General features: G+C 37.0%; 1 protein-coding gene across 3 annotated transcripts in view; it reads right to left on the reverse strand.

Annotated features, from left to right (window-relative positions):
- mRpS28 (mitochondrial ribosomal protein S28) overlaps positions 1 to 19,239 on the reverse strand; it is a 139,195-nt gene that overhangs the window by 87,320 nt on the left and 32,636 nt on the right. For all 3 annotated transcript variants that reach the window (XM_067100024.1, XM_067100025.1, XM_067100023.1), the window contains exon 2: positions 12,294 to 12,415. In XM_067100024.1, the coding sequence (XP_066956125.1) occupies positions 12,294 to 12,415 (122 nt within the window). The remainder of the gene's footprint in view (positions 1 to 12,293; positions 12,416 to 19,239) is intronic.

The raw sequence follows: 19,239 nt of genomic DNA on the forward strand, positions 1-19,239 counted from the left end.
ACATTAGTTCCCTTAATCAAATGAGTTAAGTCTCTCAATTCAATATTCAAAGTCTCGAACCAGTGGAAGCTATTGGGTGGAAACTGTAAGAATAAAAGTGCGAAATGAAAGATGAAACGGGAACAACTAATCATTTTTCCACAACCTTAGAAAAAGTCTTTTGGAATTTAGTAATTGTTTTAAAGAATCACATGTCTTACTTACAATACCACTACACACACTACTCCTGGCACATTACATAAGATGTCATGCCCTTAAAAGAGGAAGAGACAGGGAGCACAACAAGCTATATATATATATATATATATATATATATATATATATATATATATATATATATATATATATATATATTATTGTATATATATATATATATATATATATATATTATTATTACACATATATATATATATATATATATATATATATATATATATATATATATTATACATATATATATATATATATATATATATATATATATATATATCTATATATATATATATATATATGGTATATATATATATATACAGGGCAGTCCCCAGTTAATGGCGATCCGGTTTCATGGGGCTGATCTAGCGTGAAAAATCAGCAATTTTCAGCGCTGAAAACCCCCTGATTTCTGCTTATTGCCATTGATAATTTGGTACTGGCAACAATACATACCAATAGATATGCGATAACTGGAAAATTGCCGTAAATGTTTTTAGGGTTATCACACCCCAGAATGGAACCCTCACACAACTATGACTGCCTGTATGTATGTATATATATATATATATATATATATATATATATATATATATATATATATATATATATATATATATATAATATATATAATATATATAATATATATTATATATATATATATATACAATATATATATATATATATACATATATATATATATATATATATATATATATATATATATATATACATACATATACAGTAGTAGACCCGGACCTCGGCGCTAATTCTTTCCAGAAGAAGCGTCGAGATTTGGATTTACTTAATTCTGAGTTAATTTCTCCATAAGAAACAACTGAAATGGATTAATCAATTCCTGACCACCAGTCATTACCCCAACCTTACCTTTTTATACAAAACATTACACAAATTACAATTAAATAAGTTCAGAGTTGAATAACATACTGCATCAGAAGCACTTTTTACATTTTTAAATGCATCTTGTATCAAAAAAATTTGCCTCACGAATTAATGCCCATATTAATGATGATAGACAGAGCAAATTATAGGCTGTGCTAGGTAGCCTATAGGCATTACCAGAATGTACTGCAAACGTGGTACACACGAAAAACTGTTGTTAATAATGATAACATTGAAAACAAGCTGATTATCATTAAATTAATAAATACAGTATTTGTAAGCGGAATTATGTATGTCTGTTATCATAAAATTAAGAAAAATTTCCCAAATTACGAACTCGGCAGCTTGTGGCAGATGTAAAATAAACACAGCCCCACCCTGGTGAACATTGCGGTACTAATTACATAAACATTCAGTATTTATGGTAAATTTCCTTGCAGAGTCTCTGCTGACTAGTGTACAAAATCACAGTAAAACACCTTTCAGTAACATTATGATTCCCTAACATATTGGGACCCATGACTGGATGAAAATTCAGTGCAGAAAGCCAAAAAATATATACCTGTACAAGGTGTGCTTTCCAACAGCAGCAGCAGCATGTGTGGGCTTTAAATGCTTTTTAAACACGCATGGAAGAACGCCACCAACAACGCTAACTGGCGGCAGCCGCTAAACTCTTTTTTTCTACAAACATCATATGATTCGTAATTGGTTCGGTTTGTTGTTTTGAGCTCGACCATAAAATTTACTCAACATTACGTGTCGAAATCCGATTATGTCGAGTTCTAGTACGGTCGGGACAGGTTCTACAGTATAATAAATAAATATATATATATATATATATATATATATATATATATATATATATATATATATACATATACCCTCGGTCTATATACCCGTACATTCGACAAAATGGATTCGACACGAAATGCAAAAAAGGACGGTTCAAACAAAATGGTATCGACCCGGTCTTTAATCAGACCGTTTCGAAACATATGATGTTGTAAACTAAAGTGTTTATTAGTCAGCCGCTAGTTGGCGTTAAGGCTGGCGTTCTTCCACGCGCGCATTAAACATCTCCACTCGCGATACACTGCTAGTTAAACTAATGCAGGCTTGTACAGGTGGTTTGTCTCCTGTATAAAATTCTATATTCTCTCGGAATCATGGGTCCCCAAACAGCCACAGCTGATAAGCGATGAGGAAGACTGTGAGGACTAATTGAACTGAAGGATGCAAAAAAGTATGAAGGGCATTTGAATGTGACTGATTTAGCGTTGGGTATCTCTTACCCAGGTCCACCATCAGCACATTTTAAAGAACAAAGAAGCCATTAAAGTGCTAGTGTTGCTAAGGGGTTGTTTCACCACCTAAGTTTGAAAGCAGAATTGGTAATATAAATGAAAACTATTATTAGTTTGGGTCAATGAAAAACAGAACGGGGATAGGTATCGAGGCCATGATTTATCACGAGGCTAAATTCTTTCACTGCACCATGCTGACTTGATAAAAAGCTTGCACCAGGTTGCATACCGATCCTCAGGTTTATGGCCAGTCGTGGATGGTTTGATAGGTTTAAGAAAGAAGTGGCATCCACAGTGTTGTTAGGCACTTATCAGCGAGTGCCTGATAAAGAAAGCTGCAGAAAATATAGTCCTGAATTCCAGCAGTGCGTGGATGAGAATGGTTTTATCAAACCAAGTGTTCAATTGTGATGAGACAGGCCTCTTTTGGAAGAAAATGCCAAAGAGGACCTATATTACAAAAGTTCTAAGAAATTGCCTTTCCATAAACCCATGAAGGATAGGTTAACTCTACTGTTGTGCAAAAAATGCTAGTGAGACCTTAAAGATCAAGCCTCTGCTAGTGTATCACTCCGAAACCCCAGAGTTTTTAAGAAACATAAAGTTCTTAAAAATAGCTGAATGTAATGTGGAAATCAAATGCTAAGGCCTGGGTAACTATCTAGGCAAATCTTTCGAGTGGGTTTCATTAACTGTGTGCCCCCCACTATCAAGGAATACCTCGAAGAGAAAGGTTTGCCACTGAAATCTGCACTCCTCGTCATGGACAATGCCCCCTGCCCACCCCCGACATGGAATATGAGCTGGCTGACACCTTCAGCTGGCTTAAGATCACAATTTTGCCACCCAGAACTACCTCACTACTCCAGCCAAACCAGCAGATCATTGCAAACTTCAAAAAGCTGTACAAGGCACTCTTCAAAGGTGTTTGGAAGTCACCAATGAAACCAACCTAACACTTACTGAATTTTTGGAAGGGCATTTCCCATCCTTGGATTTGTGTTCTACTCAGGCTGATAAATAAAGCATGGGCCAAGTTTCTAAGAGGACCCTTCAGCAGGCTGGAGAATAGTGCTTGGCCTGATGGGGCTCCTCTTTGCAAGGGACCTCTGTAGTTTTGATTCCCCAAGTCATTCATTGGAGATGACCTGAGGAATAACCCCTTCCTCTGCCTGGCTGATGTTGAGGAAATTGTTTCTGTGGCCAAGTCCATGGGCTTGGAGGTGAGTTCTGATGATGCAGAAGGCTGGTGGCAGAACACAAAAAAGGAACTGACAACAGAGGAACTCCAGGAACTTCTCAAGGGAGCAAAGAGGTTTTGGCTGAGGAGGTGTCTGAAGAGGAGGAGAGCAATTAGGTGCCTATTACAGGCACTAAAAAATCAGGAGATTATGATGCACTGGGAGAAATTCCAGGAATTCTTCGAGAATATCACCATGACAATTGAATTTTAGTGAACCAGACTATTGACTATGTTGGCCACAACTTAGTCAATGTGTACAGAGGAACTGGACACTGAAAAAACGTCAACAAGTTTTCAGACGACCCTGTACAATGTTTTCTTAAACAAAAATTTTGCCCGGTCCCTAGTGCCAAAAAACAGAGAAAGAGGAATCTCCTGAAGGCAGCAATCAGACTGGCTGGAGAGGAATTCCCCTTTAATTTTGTGATCTCTTTCATTTTCCTCTCCACATCCATCTCCACAGATCCAGATCCTCATCAATGCCAAGGTATAGGCCCTACTGTCGTGGTTAAAAACTTTTATTAGTGTTTATAAATGACCTGAGATACAGTACAGTGAATATTTATTCATGCAAGTTAAAATTGATAAATGAAAATACCATAAATACAGTACACATTGAGTTACTAACAGTACATTTCAATTTGTGTTTTAATCCACAGGTTACTTTTACATACTGCACTCCATTGAATGAATCTCCCAAAGCGTTGGGTTTTGGGCTGTTCATCTGAGCTGTTCATGAGTGTCAAAGAAGTATGAATCCATACCGTATTAGTTATCTAAAACCTTTTTAATGTTTATAAATGACCTAAAGATGCTTGTAAGATTAAGGCTTTTGTGTATTTTACAGCTCATAACAGGAAATGATGTTTCTACATGTTATTTTTGTTTTAATCCACAGATTACTGTGCAGTAATTAGGTGAAGTTCCTGGAGGAGTTCAGTTCTTGTGTGGGTCAACTGTTCATATTCATCAACGTCAAAGGTATGGATAAAGCTGTAGCCTACTGGTTGTGAAAAAGTTTTTAATTTGATTATAAGTGACCTGGAAATGTAAAATGTACAGTAAGATTAAGGATTCTTTTGTAGATTAGCCTAAAGCTCAAACCATTTTGCCCATGATTTTGTGTTTATTCCACAGGTTTACTCTTCGTTGAATGAAAGTCCTGGAGGAGTTAAGTGCTTGTGTGGGGCAACTGTACATATTCATCAACGTCAAGGTACAGTATGGATAAAGCTGTAGCCTACTGGTTGTGAAAAAGTTTTGTGATTATAAGTGACCTGCAAATGCTTGTGCATACAGTAAGATTAAGGGTTTCTTGTAAAGTATTGTTTTTCAAACCATTTCTACATTTGATTTTATGTTTATTCCTGAGTTTAACGGCCTTGCGTGCAAGTCCTGGAGAGGAACAGCTGTGTACAGTAACAGAGTGTACAGTAAAGTAAATTTAGAGTAGCAGTAGAAATGTACAGTAAATAATGAGTGTACAGTAATTTCAATTTAGGTGTAGCATTAGAACGTGTACAGTACATTTCAACAGGTGTAAGGTGTGCAGTCCATAGTCAGTTTAGCAACAAAACATAAGTTAAGTAGTGTTAAGTATACAGTAGTATTAAGTCTTATGTTTGTGCTAGTATTAAGGATTCCTTTTTTGTAGACTAGTTTTTAGTAATCATTAAGTACATACAGTGCAATAATAAAATGAAAAAATGAGTTAATTTCTGGTTTTCTTGTTTATCCCTTTAACATTGCATAATTGATTGGTACACGAAGGTAGGCCTCTTAAGACTTACTTCCTCTCTCCAGTCAAAACTCCATATTTTTACCAGTTTAATATTGCATAATGCCATGAAATACATTTGGTAGGCCTCTTAAGATTTTGTGTTGTCTATGTTGGGTTACTGTACAGTAACTTCCTCTCTCCCTCAAAACTCCATTTTTTACCCGTTTAATATTGCAATATAATTTTACGTGTGGTTTGCAGGTGGTATCTCCTCTTTAAGATTTCTATACAGTACATAGAAAAAACAAAGCATCGGAGGTTGTTTTCTGCTGCCAGGTGTATGATGAAGCAAAAAACATTGCTGGCTGTACATACAGTGACAGATACATTCAGACATTTGGATACACATACTGTACATATGTAACAATAATTGATACAGAAATTTAGTACATACAGTAAAGTATTCCTACATAACACTAATTTGTGATAACAAGTGTAACTGCATCGTACATAAATACAGTCTCATGTTGGTTTTATTTTTTTTTTTAGACAGGCGCACGTTTGCATTTCTGTAGCAAATGCAATGTTTACAAAAGTGTGCTGTTTTTAGTAGATTGGCTGGGTTCTCAGTTAAAAAGCCTGAGGTTAACTCAGAGATTCACTTACATACAGGAACATCTCATGCTCGATTTTTTTTTTTAGACAGAGCACCCTTACGCATTTCTGAAGTGCAATTTTCTTAACGTGTGCTGTTAGCTTTAATGCCGTAAAATCTCGAAAAGATGAAATCTTAGCCTGAGGTTAACTCAGAGATTCTGCTTACATACAAGGAACATTCTCATGCTCGATTTTTTTTTTTTTAGACAGATGCACACTTGTATTTCTTTAGCGAATGCAATGTTAAATGTGCTGTTAGTTAGACTGAATCCCTAATGGTTCTCGGTAAAGAACAGCCTGAGTTAGTATTTTCTGCTTGCATAATAGTCTCATGACTGCATTTTTTTAGACAGAGGCACCTTAACTAATGTGCGAATGGTCTTAGTTTCGTGTGCTGTCCGTTGAAGTGAATGCCCGTGGATTCTAAATTGTTAGTTTAAAGGTTAACTTTCTGCTTACAAGGATATCTATTCCCTGAAAAATTACTTGTTGGGTATCATAACATTTAAATGAAAGATGTTTTGCAGTGATTTTAACAAAGAGTAGACTCTGAATGTTTGCCAGTAAATTAATACAATCCTGAACATACACAATGTTTATGTAATTACAGTAGTGCGCGTCGCCACCAGACGGCGCCCTGGTTTTGTTTACATTACAATCACGTACCTTAGCCAAATGCTAGCCGATGCCGAAAACAAAACTTTTTCTTAATTTTTATAACAGACTCTACAGTACATTTGTGCTTGTTTTTAATATTATATTATTAATTTAATGTAAATGACTAGAGCTTGTTTTCACATTGTATTTATCATTAATCACATCAGTTTTATCTTACCCGTTACAGTACAGTACTTTTCTGGAGTGCATATGGGCTGCCTAAAAACCTCTGCATGACTCGGTCTACCACTGGTAGGCCAATTTTTGATACAGTATGCATTTCAAAACTGTAGAAGACTTTTAATAAGGTAAGTTATTTAACTTTTGGAAGACATTTATTGCAAATTGTATTTCCCCATAAAAGACAAGGTTGGAGGGAAGTTTTCTCTCTTTGAGCGGATTAATTCATTTTCAGTTATTTCTTATGAGTGAGTATTGATTGAACTGGACTCATTGTATCTTTCTCCTTTTGAACAGTTGTTGGGAAAACAGGTACCAAATGTATTTGTATAATGAGCCCTGATACTTAACAAGCTATATTTTTTGGCGTTCATTTAAGCTTCAAAGAGCTTAATAAGAAGACTCTTAACCATCCAGTTAAATGCTGGAGCAATGGCATTCTACTGTTCAATTAAAAGGGAACCCTCTAACTCCAGAACCTCTATTTACAAAAACGTCTCCTAAATGCCACGGCATTCGTGATTCTAAACATTTCCCAAGCGGAAAAAAGGTTTTTAAAAATTACTGCAGCTTAGTTTTTAAGATTAAGAGTTCATTTTGGCTCCTTTTTGTCATTGCCTGAAGTTTAGTATGCAACCATCAAATGAAAAAAAATATCATCACTCATATATAAATATTGAATATGGCAGACCATGGCTGTTTGGAAAAAATTTCATATAATTTTATACAAATCGCGCTGTGAGCAAGAAATGAAAGCTAATGCAGTTATTTTTTTCTTTGGATTTCTCTAAATTGCCATGATTTTGGTCCATCTAACAAATCTTAAAACCGATCAAAAGTTTTCTCAGAAAATATTATCACAAAATGATGCATGAATTCGTAACGTTCGGACGTAAAAAGTTTTTATAAAATTTTAAAAATTGATTGAATATTACTAGACTGTAAGTGTTTTAGCTTAAAATTGCAGTTTTAGCCATTTCAGTCGAGTTAAAGTTGACCGAAAGTAGAATTTTTTCTATTTATTGTGATTATATATGAAAAGTTTTTCAAAACTTGATAAAAGCTACAACCATGAGTTATTTTTTTGTTATTTAAATGAAGAGTTCATTTTCCATATATAAATGTTTTATGTAACGACTAAAATAAAACGGTGCAAACATTCACGACAACGTGAAAAAAGAATTTCTGAGATGTTTCGGCCGAGTTGTAAATATATGGACATAAGGAAAAAATTTTCAAAAATTTTATAAATCGAAATATTGTGCTGAGACTTCCAGTTTATTGCAAAATGAAGGTAAATGATTGAATATTACTAGAATGTACACTTTTAGCATATAATTGTGTTTATAATCATTTTGTTCGAGTAAAAGTTAAAGAAGGTTGAAATTTTGCACATGATTTATATGAAAATATTTCAAAACTGATAAAATCAACCTCTATGAGTTATTTCCGTTTGTTCTAAATGAAATTAATGCACATTTCCATATATAAAACTTTATGTAAATGACTAATATAAAATGATATGCAAATAATTACGACAAAGTGAGCGAAAGAATTTCTGAGATGTTCAGCAGCATTACATAAGCGGATGTAAGGAAAATGTTTTTCAAAATTCTGACCATAAATCAAATATTGTTATAAGACTTCCGTTTGTTGCAAATGAAGGTAAATGATTGCATATTACTAGAATGTAAGCGTTTTAGCTTACAATTGCGTTTTCTACCATTTCAGTTGAGTTAAAGTTGACCGGAGGTTGAAATTTTTGGCAGTTAGTGATTTATATGAAATATTTCAAAACTGATAAAAGCTACAACCATGAGTTATTTTCTGTTGTATTCTACATGAAAATTTTGCACATTTCCACATATAAAACTTTATGTAACGACTAATATAAAATGGTCCAAACATTGTTACGAGAATGTCTAAAATTTCGAGATTTTCGGCAGAGTTATGAAGTGAGGGGAAAAGTTTTTCAAATTCACCATAAATCGAAATATTGTGCTAGAGACTTCCAATTTGTTGCAAAATGAAGGTAAATGATTGGATATTACTAGAATGAAGTTTAGCTTACAATTGCGTTTTCGACCATTTTGGTCAGTTAAATTGACCAAGGTTGAAATTTTGGCATAACGTGATTTATATAATTTTCCAAACTGATATAAGCTACAACCATTATTTATTTTCTGCTGTATTCACACTGAAATTGCGATGATTTTCATACATAAAAGCTTTATGTAACAACTAATAAAAACCGTGCAAACTTTACGACAAAATGATGAATTTCTGAAATTTTCGGCGAGTTACAGCAACGGACATAAGGGAAAAGTTTTTAAAAATTCACCATAAATCGAAATATTGTGCTAGAGACTTCCAATTTGTTGCAAAATGAAGGTAAATGATTGAATATTACTAGAATGTAAGGTTTTGGCACAATTGTGTTTTCACCATTTCGGTCGAGTCAAAGTTGACTGAAGGTTGAAATTTTTGTATGGAGCATGCAGTGCGTCTACAGCAGCAACAGACAATTTTAGTCCAGCGTCTGATACGTCCAGTCAGCGTTTAGGGGTTAATATCATAAAATTTAATGGCCCTCATTTAAGAAAGTAGATAAAAAATTGTTCCTTGTGTGATATCATTGAAGCAATTACATTACTGATCATTTGTGTGATTCTCTCTCTCTCAATCTCTTTCTCTCTCTCTCTCTCTCTCTCTCTCTCTTTCTCTCTCTCTCTCTCTCTCAACTCCTTGCAAAAATGGGTTGTGGATAATGAATGTGATTTTGCAACAATTGCATCAATATTTATTTTCAGTCACTGCATGTAAACAAGTATCTACTTATGACATGCATTCTGCTGTACCTGTTTTGCAGTTACAAGCAAAATTTCATTACTGGAAAACTATACATGGTTTGATTAGATACATTTACTAATCCCTACCCTATACAAACAACTACCTCCTTCAGCCTTTCTCCCTGACCTCCATCTCAATTGTCTGTCTCAGGAGCCAAACGACACTTCATCATGATCTTATCTCGTGTTTTCCCATTGTCTCAATTTTAATAATCCTGAGAAAACACTTATAAACCCATTTTCCACATTGCAGATTGTTCATTTATTTATCAACGTGATTTTTAGTTTTTATGAGATTTTGTTAAGTAAATATAGTGTTAACTAGTAAGTGTCATCCCACTGCAATCAGCTAATGGTTGTCCTAACTCCATAAACAAAATAATGTTGCCATTCACAATTTCTCGTGAACTCAAAGGGGTAAAGTAATCTTCTCTTCTGACTGTACCTGCTTGTTTTTGACCTCCTAAAGCTAAGCTCTACCATCTTTTCACAGTACAAGCACCAACATCAAGTTAATGCTGAAGGACCATTGTCTGCTAACCCCAGCTTCTAGAAAGTCAAAACTGCCAGTTCTGGTTATTCACTGGACCAGCTTTTCTCCTGTTCCTCCTAGTCCTCAGACGGTCTATTTAGTCTTGTTATTTTTCTAGGTACCTGGTTTTTAGTCAGCAAAATTAAACTAATTATTTGTTTGCATTGTTAAGTCCAGTATTTCATAATGATTTCATTTTACAACTGCTCTTATACACTTACTTTGTTCTTTCCACATTTTCTTGGAGTCTTTTCTTCATCTTCTTAATGTCCAAACTTTCTTTAATTAGTAAATGTTGCACTGACTTGAACATGAATGATCCTCACAACATTCAACACATCAGGGTTCCTTGTTTTACATACCATGATCTAATCTCCAAGCTGTAAGCGAATGCCCAAAATTTTGGTAGTGGAAGCACCTCCTCAGTCTTGAGATATACTGTTTTTTACTGACTCTATCCCATGCTACAGAGATATCCTCGGTAGTGTTGGTGCTCAGTGTCAGGATGAGAGTAGGTTGAGGTACTACAGTATCACTCGCACTCTTTTACAGTCTCTCATCCTTTATTACATCATGATCTTCAAATTCTTCGTTTCTCATCACAGTTTGTAAGTAGACGAGCATAAATAAAGCCGTTGGTAGCACTGAAGCTGGAATGTGATGTCCACTTGAATGAAACTCCTTCCAGAGATGACAAATCCAGTAATTTTGAGCTGCTCCTGGTGATAATACTTACATCAGCAATTTACTTCTATTATAGGGAGAGAGCTTTGGCTGTTTACCAACACATCAGATTATAACTCTTATCTTCAATGACATTTGCATCATTGTCAATTAATTTCAAGCTAACCTGCTTAATATAAGAATTGGGTGCAAAGACCTCAGTGATTATTTCATACTTATTTCCTTTTCTTTGTAATCATATGGTTCTAATATTTTATTAAGACTAGTACCAGATGAAGTAGGGTAGAAGTTGTTACTGGTTTACCCTTACCCTTACTTTGGGTCGTTGCCAGTGTCGACATCTCTAAAAGCCCAGGGGTACTATGGTTATCGTGGAGTCTTTCAAAGTGTAATATACATAATAGAAAAAAAGCTGCTTGACAATATCAAAAAGGTACCACAGGTTTTCCATGGATGATCACTGCTCTGCTAGTGACACTAGTAAGAAATGGGCCCCAAAAGTCCAACCCCTTCCCTACATCAAAAGGGGTGGCACCAACACAATAAGAGGGGCCTAAGTGTAGGCCTAACCAACTTCTTGTTACCAAGACATCACGAATGCAATCATCCCCACTCTAATTATGCTGTTGGGCAAACTGGATGAAAAGCCAAGAGTTCTATCCCAAACAACAGCACACCCATGATCTCCATTGGTTAACCATTGAGGCAGTTCCAACATCAAGATATCAATTTGACAAGTAATACTAATACTTCTCACATCCAAATATTAACGGATGATGGACACTTCAATCACAGTTTTTACTATTAGTTTAAAAAATGAACCCTAATCCAAGCCATAAAAAGAATTGTACTTAATCTCCACTGAGAAAAACACGACAAAACAAAAAATAAAAATACAAATATAACAAATAAATCTTAAAGCAAAAGCATGGAAAGTAGGCAGTTAATCATCCAAATTCTACTTTCACACAAAATAGAGACGGGTAACATGTCTGCTCAATACAGTGGCTGAAGAAAAAGTGACCAGGTAATGTGGGGATATTCCCCCCAACTCAACCACCATCTCCATCATGGCATACACTTGTTTCCAAGTTAAGTCAATGACCAGTTTTGTGCATGAGTGCTGAGCACTCCAAATAAAAGGCAATGGTTTGTATCCTACTAGGTACAAAACAGCATTCCATTGTGTGAAAACCTTCTTGTCAAGTCAATCTTTTTTCTCTCTTTTTTTTTATTAGTTTAAAAATGTATGTACATAATGAATAATGAAATTAAAATCCTTAATAAATATGATAACTGAAAAACAAGGTTCTGAGGAAGTTATTACACAAAACATTAAATTCTGACTTACCCTGAATTTTTCTGAGGACGAACACATACACAATAAAACTTCCCGCCAAAGTCAATGTACAAATCATCTCCAACTACATGAAATATTGTTCCTTCTACCACTTTGCCTCGAGGATCACCCAACTGAAATAGCAAATGATAAGCTACAGTATTATTTACTAACCTTTTAACAGTAGAACTTTTGGGTAATGTCTTAATTAACAATAACTGCACCATAATTTACTTTAAAATCCAGTATTGTTCTATGTACTTATTAAAAAATGCAAGTTTCTTAGAGAAAATTTTTCATGGAATTTTTTTTTCAAATCCCATCAATTTATAATAGCCTACCTGCAATCAGCACTTCTTTTTACACACACCCAAAAAAGAACCACCAACTTCCCACCGGGACCATGGCCTTTGGTGATAGTTCAAGTCATTTCCTTTGTTGTCTAGGCTTATAACAGGAAATTATTGATTGGAAGGTGGGCACTTCATGCAAACATATGTATCTGCATTGGAAAAACTGTAGTTTTCCTTAAGTAAATTGTATTTTTCCTAGAGCAACTTTCATCTTATATAAATAAGACTACTTTGTGTGTGAAGCTGGTTCAGTTACAGAAGCTTGACAAGTATTCTTGGTAAGGGCAGAGGCAAATCAAGTTCACTGGCCTGACATATCCCTCATTCCGATAGCTACTGAGATAGGGTTTGACGTAGGAAAAATCTATTTTTGGTAGCTGCTGTGAGTCCTCAAAGGAGTACCACTCTCATGGTCCCACCAGGGGTCCATAAGACAGACCAACCAATTACAAAGAATTCCATTATAGATGGTCTCAGCCAGAATAGTGCTGGTTGGCATAGTGATAGAATTAAAAAGGACTCAGGATACGAGGGCTCTATCTCCTGTCTTACAATGCCTGCCTTGGCTCTACGTCTCAATCGCACAGATGTGGCAACAGCCTATTTTGGCTATCTTCATTACACACCAGGTCTGTGCAAGATAAATGTTCACTCCAGTCCCATGCCTTTTCATCAGGAAAAGTGGGTGGGTTTAAGAACACACAGCAGTACCAAAAAAAGCTTTTCCTGCGTCAAAACCTGTTTTTATAGCGTAGCCACTGTTTGTCCTCAAAGGAGCTTACAAAAAAAAACTGACAGGTGATAAAATGGCTATCTCCTAATAAATAAATCCCAACAACCCAGATTAATTTTTTGGTCCAAGGTATAGTCACAGGTTACTAACCATTTTCTTTGATCCAGATACCCATAGGGTTTGGCAATAAAGAACAGGAATGCACAAACCAACAGATGGACAGTATTATTTTTTGTGGTTCAAAGGTTTATCCGATTCTGTTGGATCTGGCTGCAGGATTATTGTGCCTTCCCCAGCAATATCTCAGCACGACCTTCACTCTCATGGCAGTAGTGTTTCAGGAATTTTTTATTCAAGGTAAAGTCACAGGTTATCAACAGTCTTCTTTATTCCAGATACCCACTTGGGTCTGGCAATAAAGAACAAGACACACACAAGCCTATAAATGTATTATCCATTGTGGTTCTAAAGTACCTTACCTAATTACGTCGGGTTTGGCTGTAAGATTATTGCTCCTTCACCAGTTCAGGACAATGCCTCTAATAACCATTCTGTACACTCAAAGACTTTTTCGAAGGAAACATTTCCAAAGTAAGTAAACGATGTACTATACAGGCAGTCCCCGCTTACCAGCGGCATCGGTTAATGGCGTTTCGGTGTTAAGGCACTTGGCCAGCAACGTCATTAACCAGATTTTTTTGGCGCCAGTACGCAGTTTATCGGCGTTGGTTAAGCAGTTTATTGGCACTTACGGCGTTGTAAACGCCATTTATTACCATAATTGAATGCAATTTTTGGTTACTGGCAATTTTCGGTTAGCAGTGCTCGGCCAAGGACGGAAACCCCCGCCTTAACCAGGGACTGCCTGTACTCACCTTATGGATGTCATGCGACTTAGGAAAGGAGGGGCCACTAAAATAATTCTCAGCCCATGTAGAGAGTGGTTTGCTTGTGCTAAGCTGTAGGAAAAATAGGACCACCTGGGATGCCTGCCATGACATCTAAGTAAACCTTAAGTGCTTGAACCGGGCAAAATATTTTATACGAGTTTTCCCTTTAAAAAGGTCCTAATTCTTGGCCAGGAATGAAAGGCCAGGAGACAACAGCAAATGACAGCTAGATGTATGAATGGTGAAATGTTACCTTGTCTATGAGAACCCAGTTCACTGATCCAAGCTCCTGAGGCCAACGCAATCAAGACGACTGCCTTTTGCAGCATATGAGTTGTAGTTGTACTGGGCCCATGAATTTAGGGGATGACATGAGTCTACATACCTTATTCAGGGACCAGGTAATGGGAAACCTTGCAAGAGCTATGTAACAGGGTTCAAAGCAGGTCGACAACCAAGCCTCATGCAGTACAACAGACGAACCCCAATGCCACAGATTCCTTGCATTACAATTTTGATTGTTTTTACCAGTTTCCAGCTGGCGCCAGAAGATTTATCCTCATGTTAAGACCCAAGTTTGTTCCACATATGAACAAACTTTTTGAGTCTAGAAAAATAGTAAAATTTCCTTCATCAACAGTTGCTATTCCTGCAACAGCAGTTTAAATTCCATATAGTTCTGCACTAAAAATAGATGTCATGACAGGTAGTGTACTTCTACAATAAAAATCATTACAGTACTATTATTTCAACTCCAAAACCAACACTGGATTTGGAACTGTCAGTACTGTAAAACCCCATATTCGCGGGGGATGCGTTCCAGACTCCCCCACGAATAGCTAAAATCTGCGAATACTTACAACCCCCCTCTAAAAACACTTATACCTGTCTACCATGAAAGGTCAAACACCAAAGAATGCCTAAAAATACCAGCCTAAGCATCAAATATAAGAATAAACTATTACCTTATTACTGTATTAATCTTGTAATGATATTAATATAATTTGCCATCTTAAACATTTTATCGTTACACATAAGATACGTACTGTATGGTTTTAGCTGCAGGTGAAAAGTAATCAGTCCTCACATGCTATTCAGCCACATTTTTTCTTTCATACAGGCAAGATGTCCCATTTTCTTTTAGAGGGGAACCAATGGTATTTATACATAATTCACAAAAAGAGAGAGACAAAAAATAAAACGTATGCACATTTTTAAAAATTTAATACTGTACTACATACATATTAAGATTACTACATATGTAAATCATATGGGTACTCACCAGTGATGAATGTTGATTAATGATGATGATGATGGATTAGCTGTGCAGTCCGATGAATGATGATGAAGATATGACTGCACAGCAAAGCTGAGGAGTTACAACTCATCTGAGGGTGCCTCTTCACCTTCAGGAGACACTTTGGGAGGCATTCCAGTTGATTCGGGAGGCACTACTTCAGGCGATTGGGGAGGCACTACTTCAGGCGATTCAAGAGGCACTTCTTCAGGCGATCTTATACTACTTTGGGTGATTGGGAGGCTTTGGAGGGGCCTTCTTCGTCTGTTTGATGAACATGGTGATAGGCAGCTCCTGTCGCTGCTTTTTCATGGTGGTGAGGGCTTGATTATAGGCCCAATACTAAATCAAGGATGTTTGAAAATTTATGAGCATTGCAGAAGCATCCCATGTTGAAACATACTCCTCGCGTATCTCCAGTCATTCTCTTAATGTGGGACAGATGTTCCAAAGTCAGGCTGCCCCCTCTTCCTCTGCTCTCCTCTGAACCTGGCGTATCTTGCCCTCACTGCCGTCAGGTCTTCCAAATCCTGGTCCATCAGGGGTCAGAGGGCATCAACAAAGTGCCCGATTTCATCCTGCGGTGATGTCCCTGAAGCCTTCTCACCTAGAATCCTCACCAACTGGGCAGCCTTTATTAATGGCCGAATATGGAATTTCTTCAGGAGAAGCCCCTGCCGTCATGAACAAACTCCGGCCTGGCTTGTTCGCATGTCGTTCAGGGTCTCCTTCATGTCATTCAATGATCGCATGATGATGGTTAGATGGCGATGCATTGAATTTACGTCAGTATTCTTTTACTAGCGTAAATTACGCTGTCATTGTCCCGTGCGTTTACAAGGTGCTGGAGGAGTTCGGCGTAGAGTGTCTTGAAGGGCACTTGATCACCCTGGTCCATAGGCTGGAGAGGTGGTGTTGGGAGGAGGAAGGCTTGACTTCCTTGTAATAAAGATTGAGAGGGTGACCACCAGCATTATCCATAATCAGCAAACACCTTGAACTCATGCCTGCTGTTCAGGTATTGCCTAACTTGAGGGATGAAGCTCTGATGGAACCAGTACTCTGTAAGGACTTTGGTGATCCAGGCCTTAGGGTTATGCATCCAGAACACAGGAAGCAATGCCTTGTTCTTATTCTTGAGGGCCCTGGGATTTGCAGCCTTGTAAATTAGGCCTGGTTTAAGCATGAAACCAGCTGCACTCCCACACATGATGAGGGTAACGCTATCCTTCTGGGAACTTGAATCCAGAGGCTTTACCTTCGTCCTTCATGAGGTTTGTCCAGGAAGGCATCTTCTTCCAGAACAGACCAGTCTCACCCATATTGAACACCTGTTCTGGATGGTAGCCCTTCTCCTCAATGATTTTCTTGAAGGTCTCCAGATATTTCACGGTTGCTTCAATGTCTGCAGAAGCTGAGTCCCCATGCAAAGTAACAGACTTTAGGTGGAACTGCTTTTGAAATCGGTTGAACCACCCCTTGCTGGCCTGGAAACTTTGAAGTGCTGAAGATGGTCCTGCTTGGGGACCTTCCCCCTCCTCTTCCCCTGCTTCTGTAGGTGCTGGTTCATCGAAGCCTAAGAATTCTAAGTCCCCTTCTTCAGCCTCTTCCTCTGCCTGTACTACGTTGTCATCTTCCATAGCAGTTGATAACTGCTGGTAGAGTTGTTGCGCTTTCTAGCGAATGATGTTGAAGTCGAGGGGCACGCTCTTCTTCCGGCAGTCCTTTATCCAGAATGCCAGAGCAGATTCCATCTTCACGATTGTTTTATCCTGCACTGTCGCAACTGTCTTTGCACAACCGAAGTAGCTCATACTGACAGACTTTCGCATCTCCGCCTCTTTCTTCTTGATATATCTCACTGTGTTCACATTAACATTAAAATGGAGGCCAACCGCTGCAAAACTTTCTCTCTCCTTTAACATGTCAAGAACTTTCACCGTCTCCTCGAGTTTCATAACAGTCTTTTTTCTTTTAGACTCTTTGCCAGGGCCGAACACCGCTGATGCACACATATTAAGAAACCAAACACAAAGATGCGCGATTTCACACGGCAAGAAGATGCTGCGAACTACACAAACTAAGAAGGATGCCTTGGATGCGGTCTCCCAGAATTCCATGTTCGTGAGTTGGTCATGAATGTTCAGCCAATGAGCGCCAAGGAAAATGAATGGCGCTTCTGGATTGGCTACTTTGCAGATGACAGCCAATAGTGTTTCGAGTATCAATTGGTCCTGGGTACAAAGCGTCCAGCATCTCAAGTTCTTTATATTTGCGGAGAGGTGGCTTGGGTGAAGCACTTTTAAGAAAAACAAATATATGTTACTGAAATTTTGCTGTGTTTACATTAATATATTACAGTATAGTAAATTGTTTTTCATCATACAAAACATACTTACAGTAGTCATGAATATATACTTAGTACGTAAATGAAAATGCTAGGTACCGCAGATGTAAACATGCGTACCCTGCTATTCCTGTTGTCTTACGTATTTTAGATATACTCTACTTACTACCTGTAGTACTGTACTACGCATCATCCTAAAACACTTTCTGTATGTAATATTTAAAAATCATCCTACAACAAAACAGTTAACAAAATATACAGTACTGTATGCGCAGAATATCAATGTTAGTATATGTATGCGCAATACAGTAGTACCATGCGTATACCGGATCGGCAAATTATCGGCAAATGACCCAATATAACTCGTATCATTGCTATCTCTCGTTTGTGTGTTTTGCGTGTACAGTACTAAGGAATATTTTTTGAAATCGTACGTTAAGATGTCCTCTGAATGCTCTGCTTCTTCTAAGGCCTCTGGCAAATAGCCTACAATTAATGACTGATGAGAAGAAAGTGGACATGATTGTTATGTTAAGAGAGGGCAAAAGTCACGGAGAAGTAGCAGCCCATTACGGCATGACATTAATTGCGGTCGCCTGCATTGAGCATGAACAAGGTAAAATACTCATGCAGCCCTACCGTACCACCTTTGTTGCCATGTTCAAATACCTTAACATGATAGCGTACTCCCATCATTCATCGCGTACTGCACAACAATTCATCATCATCATCTACAGCATATTGTAATCAACATTCATCAACAGTTACCGTATGATTGCTTTTTACTGGCGTATTTATTAATTATTAAGGTACCCAGTGTGTAATATATAATATTATTATTTAATTTCTATTACTATCATATGCACTGTAGCATTATTAACCCTTCAACGCTTGAAGTTCCTGTTTATAAAACGTCTCCGCATGCTGGCAGTTCGGTGAGCTAGTGCGAAGCAAAAGTTTTTCAAAATCACAGCATCGCTTAGTTTTTAAGATTAAGAGTTCATTTTGCTCATTTTTTTGTCATTGCCTGAAGTTTTGGTATGCAACCATCAGAAATGAAAAAAAATGTCATTATCATATATAAATATTGGAATATGACAGCGAAAAAAAACTGGTATATAATTGTATACAAATCGCTGTAAGCTTAAAGCGGTTAAGGCTAATTGAGTTAACTTTTTTAGTTGTAATGTACACTAAACTGCGAAGATTTTGGTATATAACAAATTTTAAAACAATCAAAAACAACACAGAAAAAATATTATCCACAAAATGATGCACATGGTCGTGAATCTGCTGGATGTAAAAATTTTTTAAAAATTCATAAATCAAATATTGTGC

The sequence above is a fragment of the Macrobrachium rosenbergii genome, chromosome 56 (assembly GCF_040412425.1).
Source record: "Macrobrachium rosenbergii isolate ZJJX-2024 chromosome 56, ASM4041242v1, whole genome shotgun sequence".
NCBI classification, from domain to species: Eukaryota; Metazoa; Arthropoda; class Malacostraca; order Decapoda; family Palaemonidae; genus Macrobrachium; species Macrobrachium rosenbergii.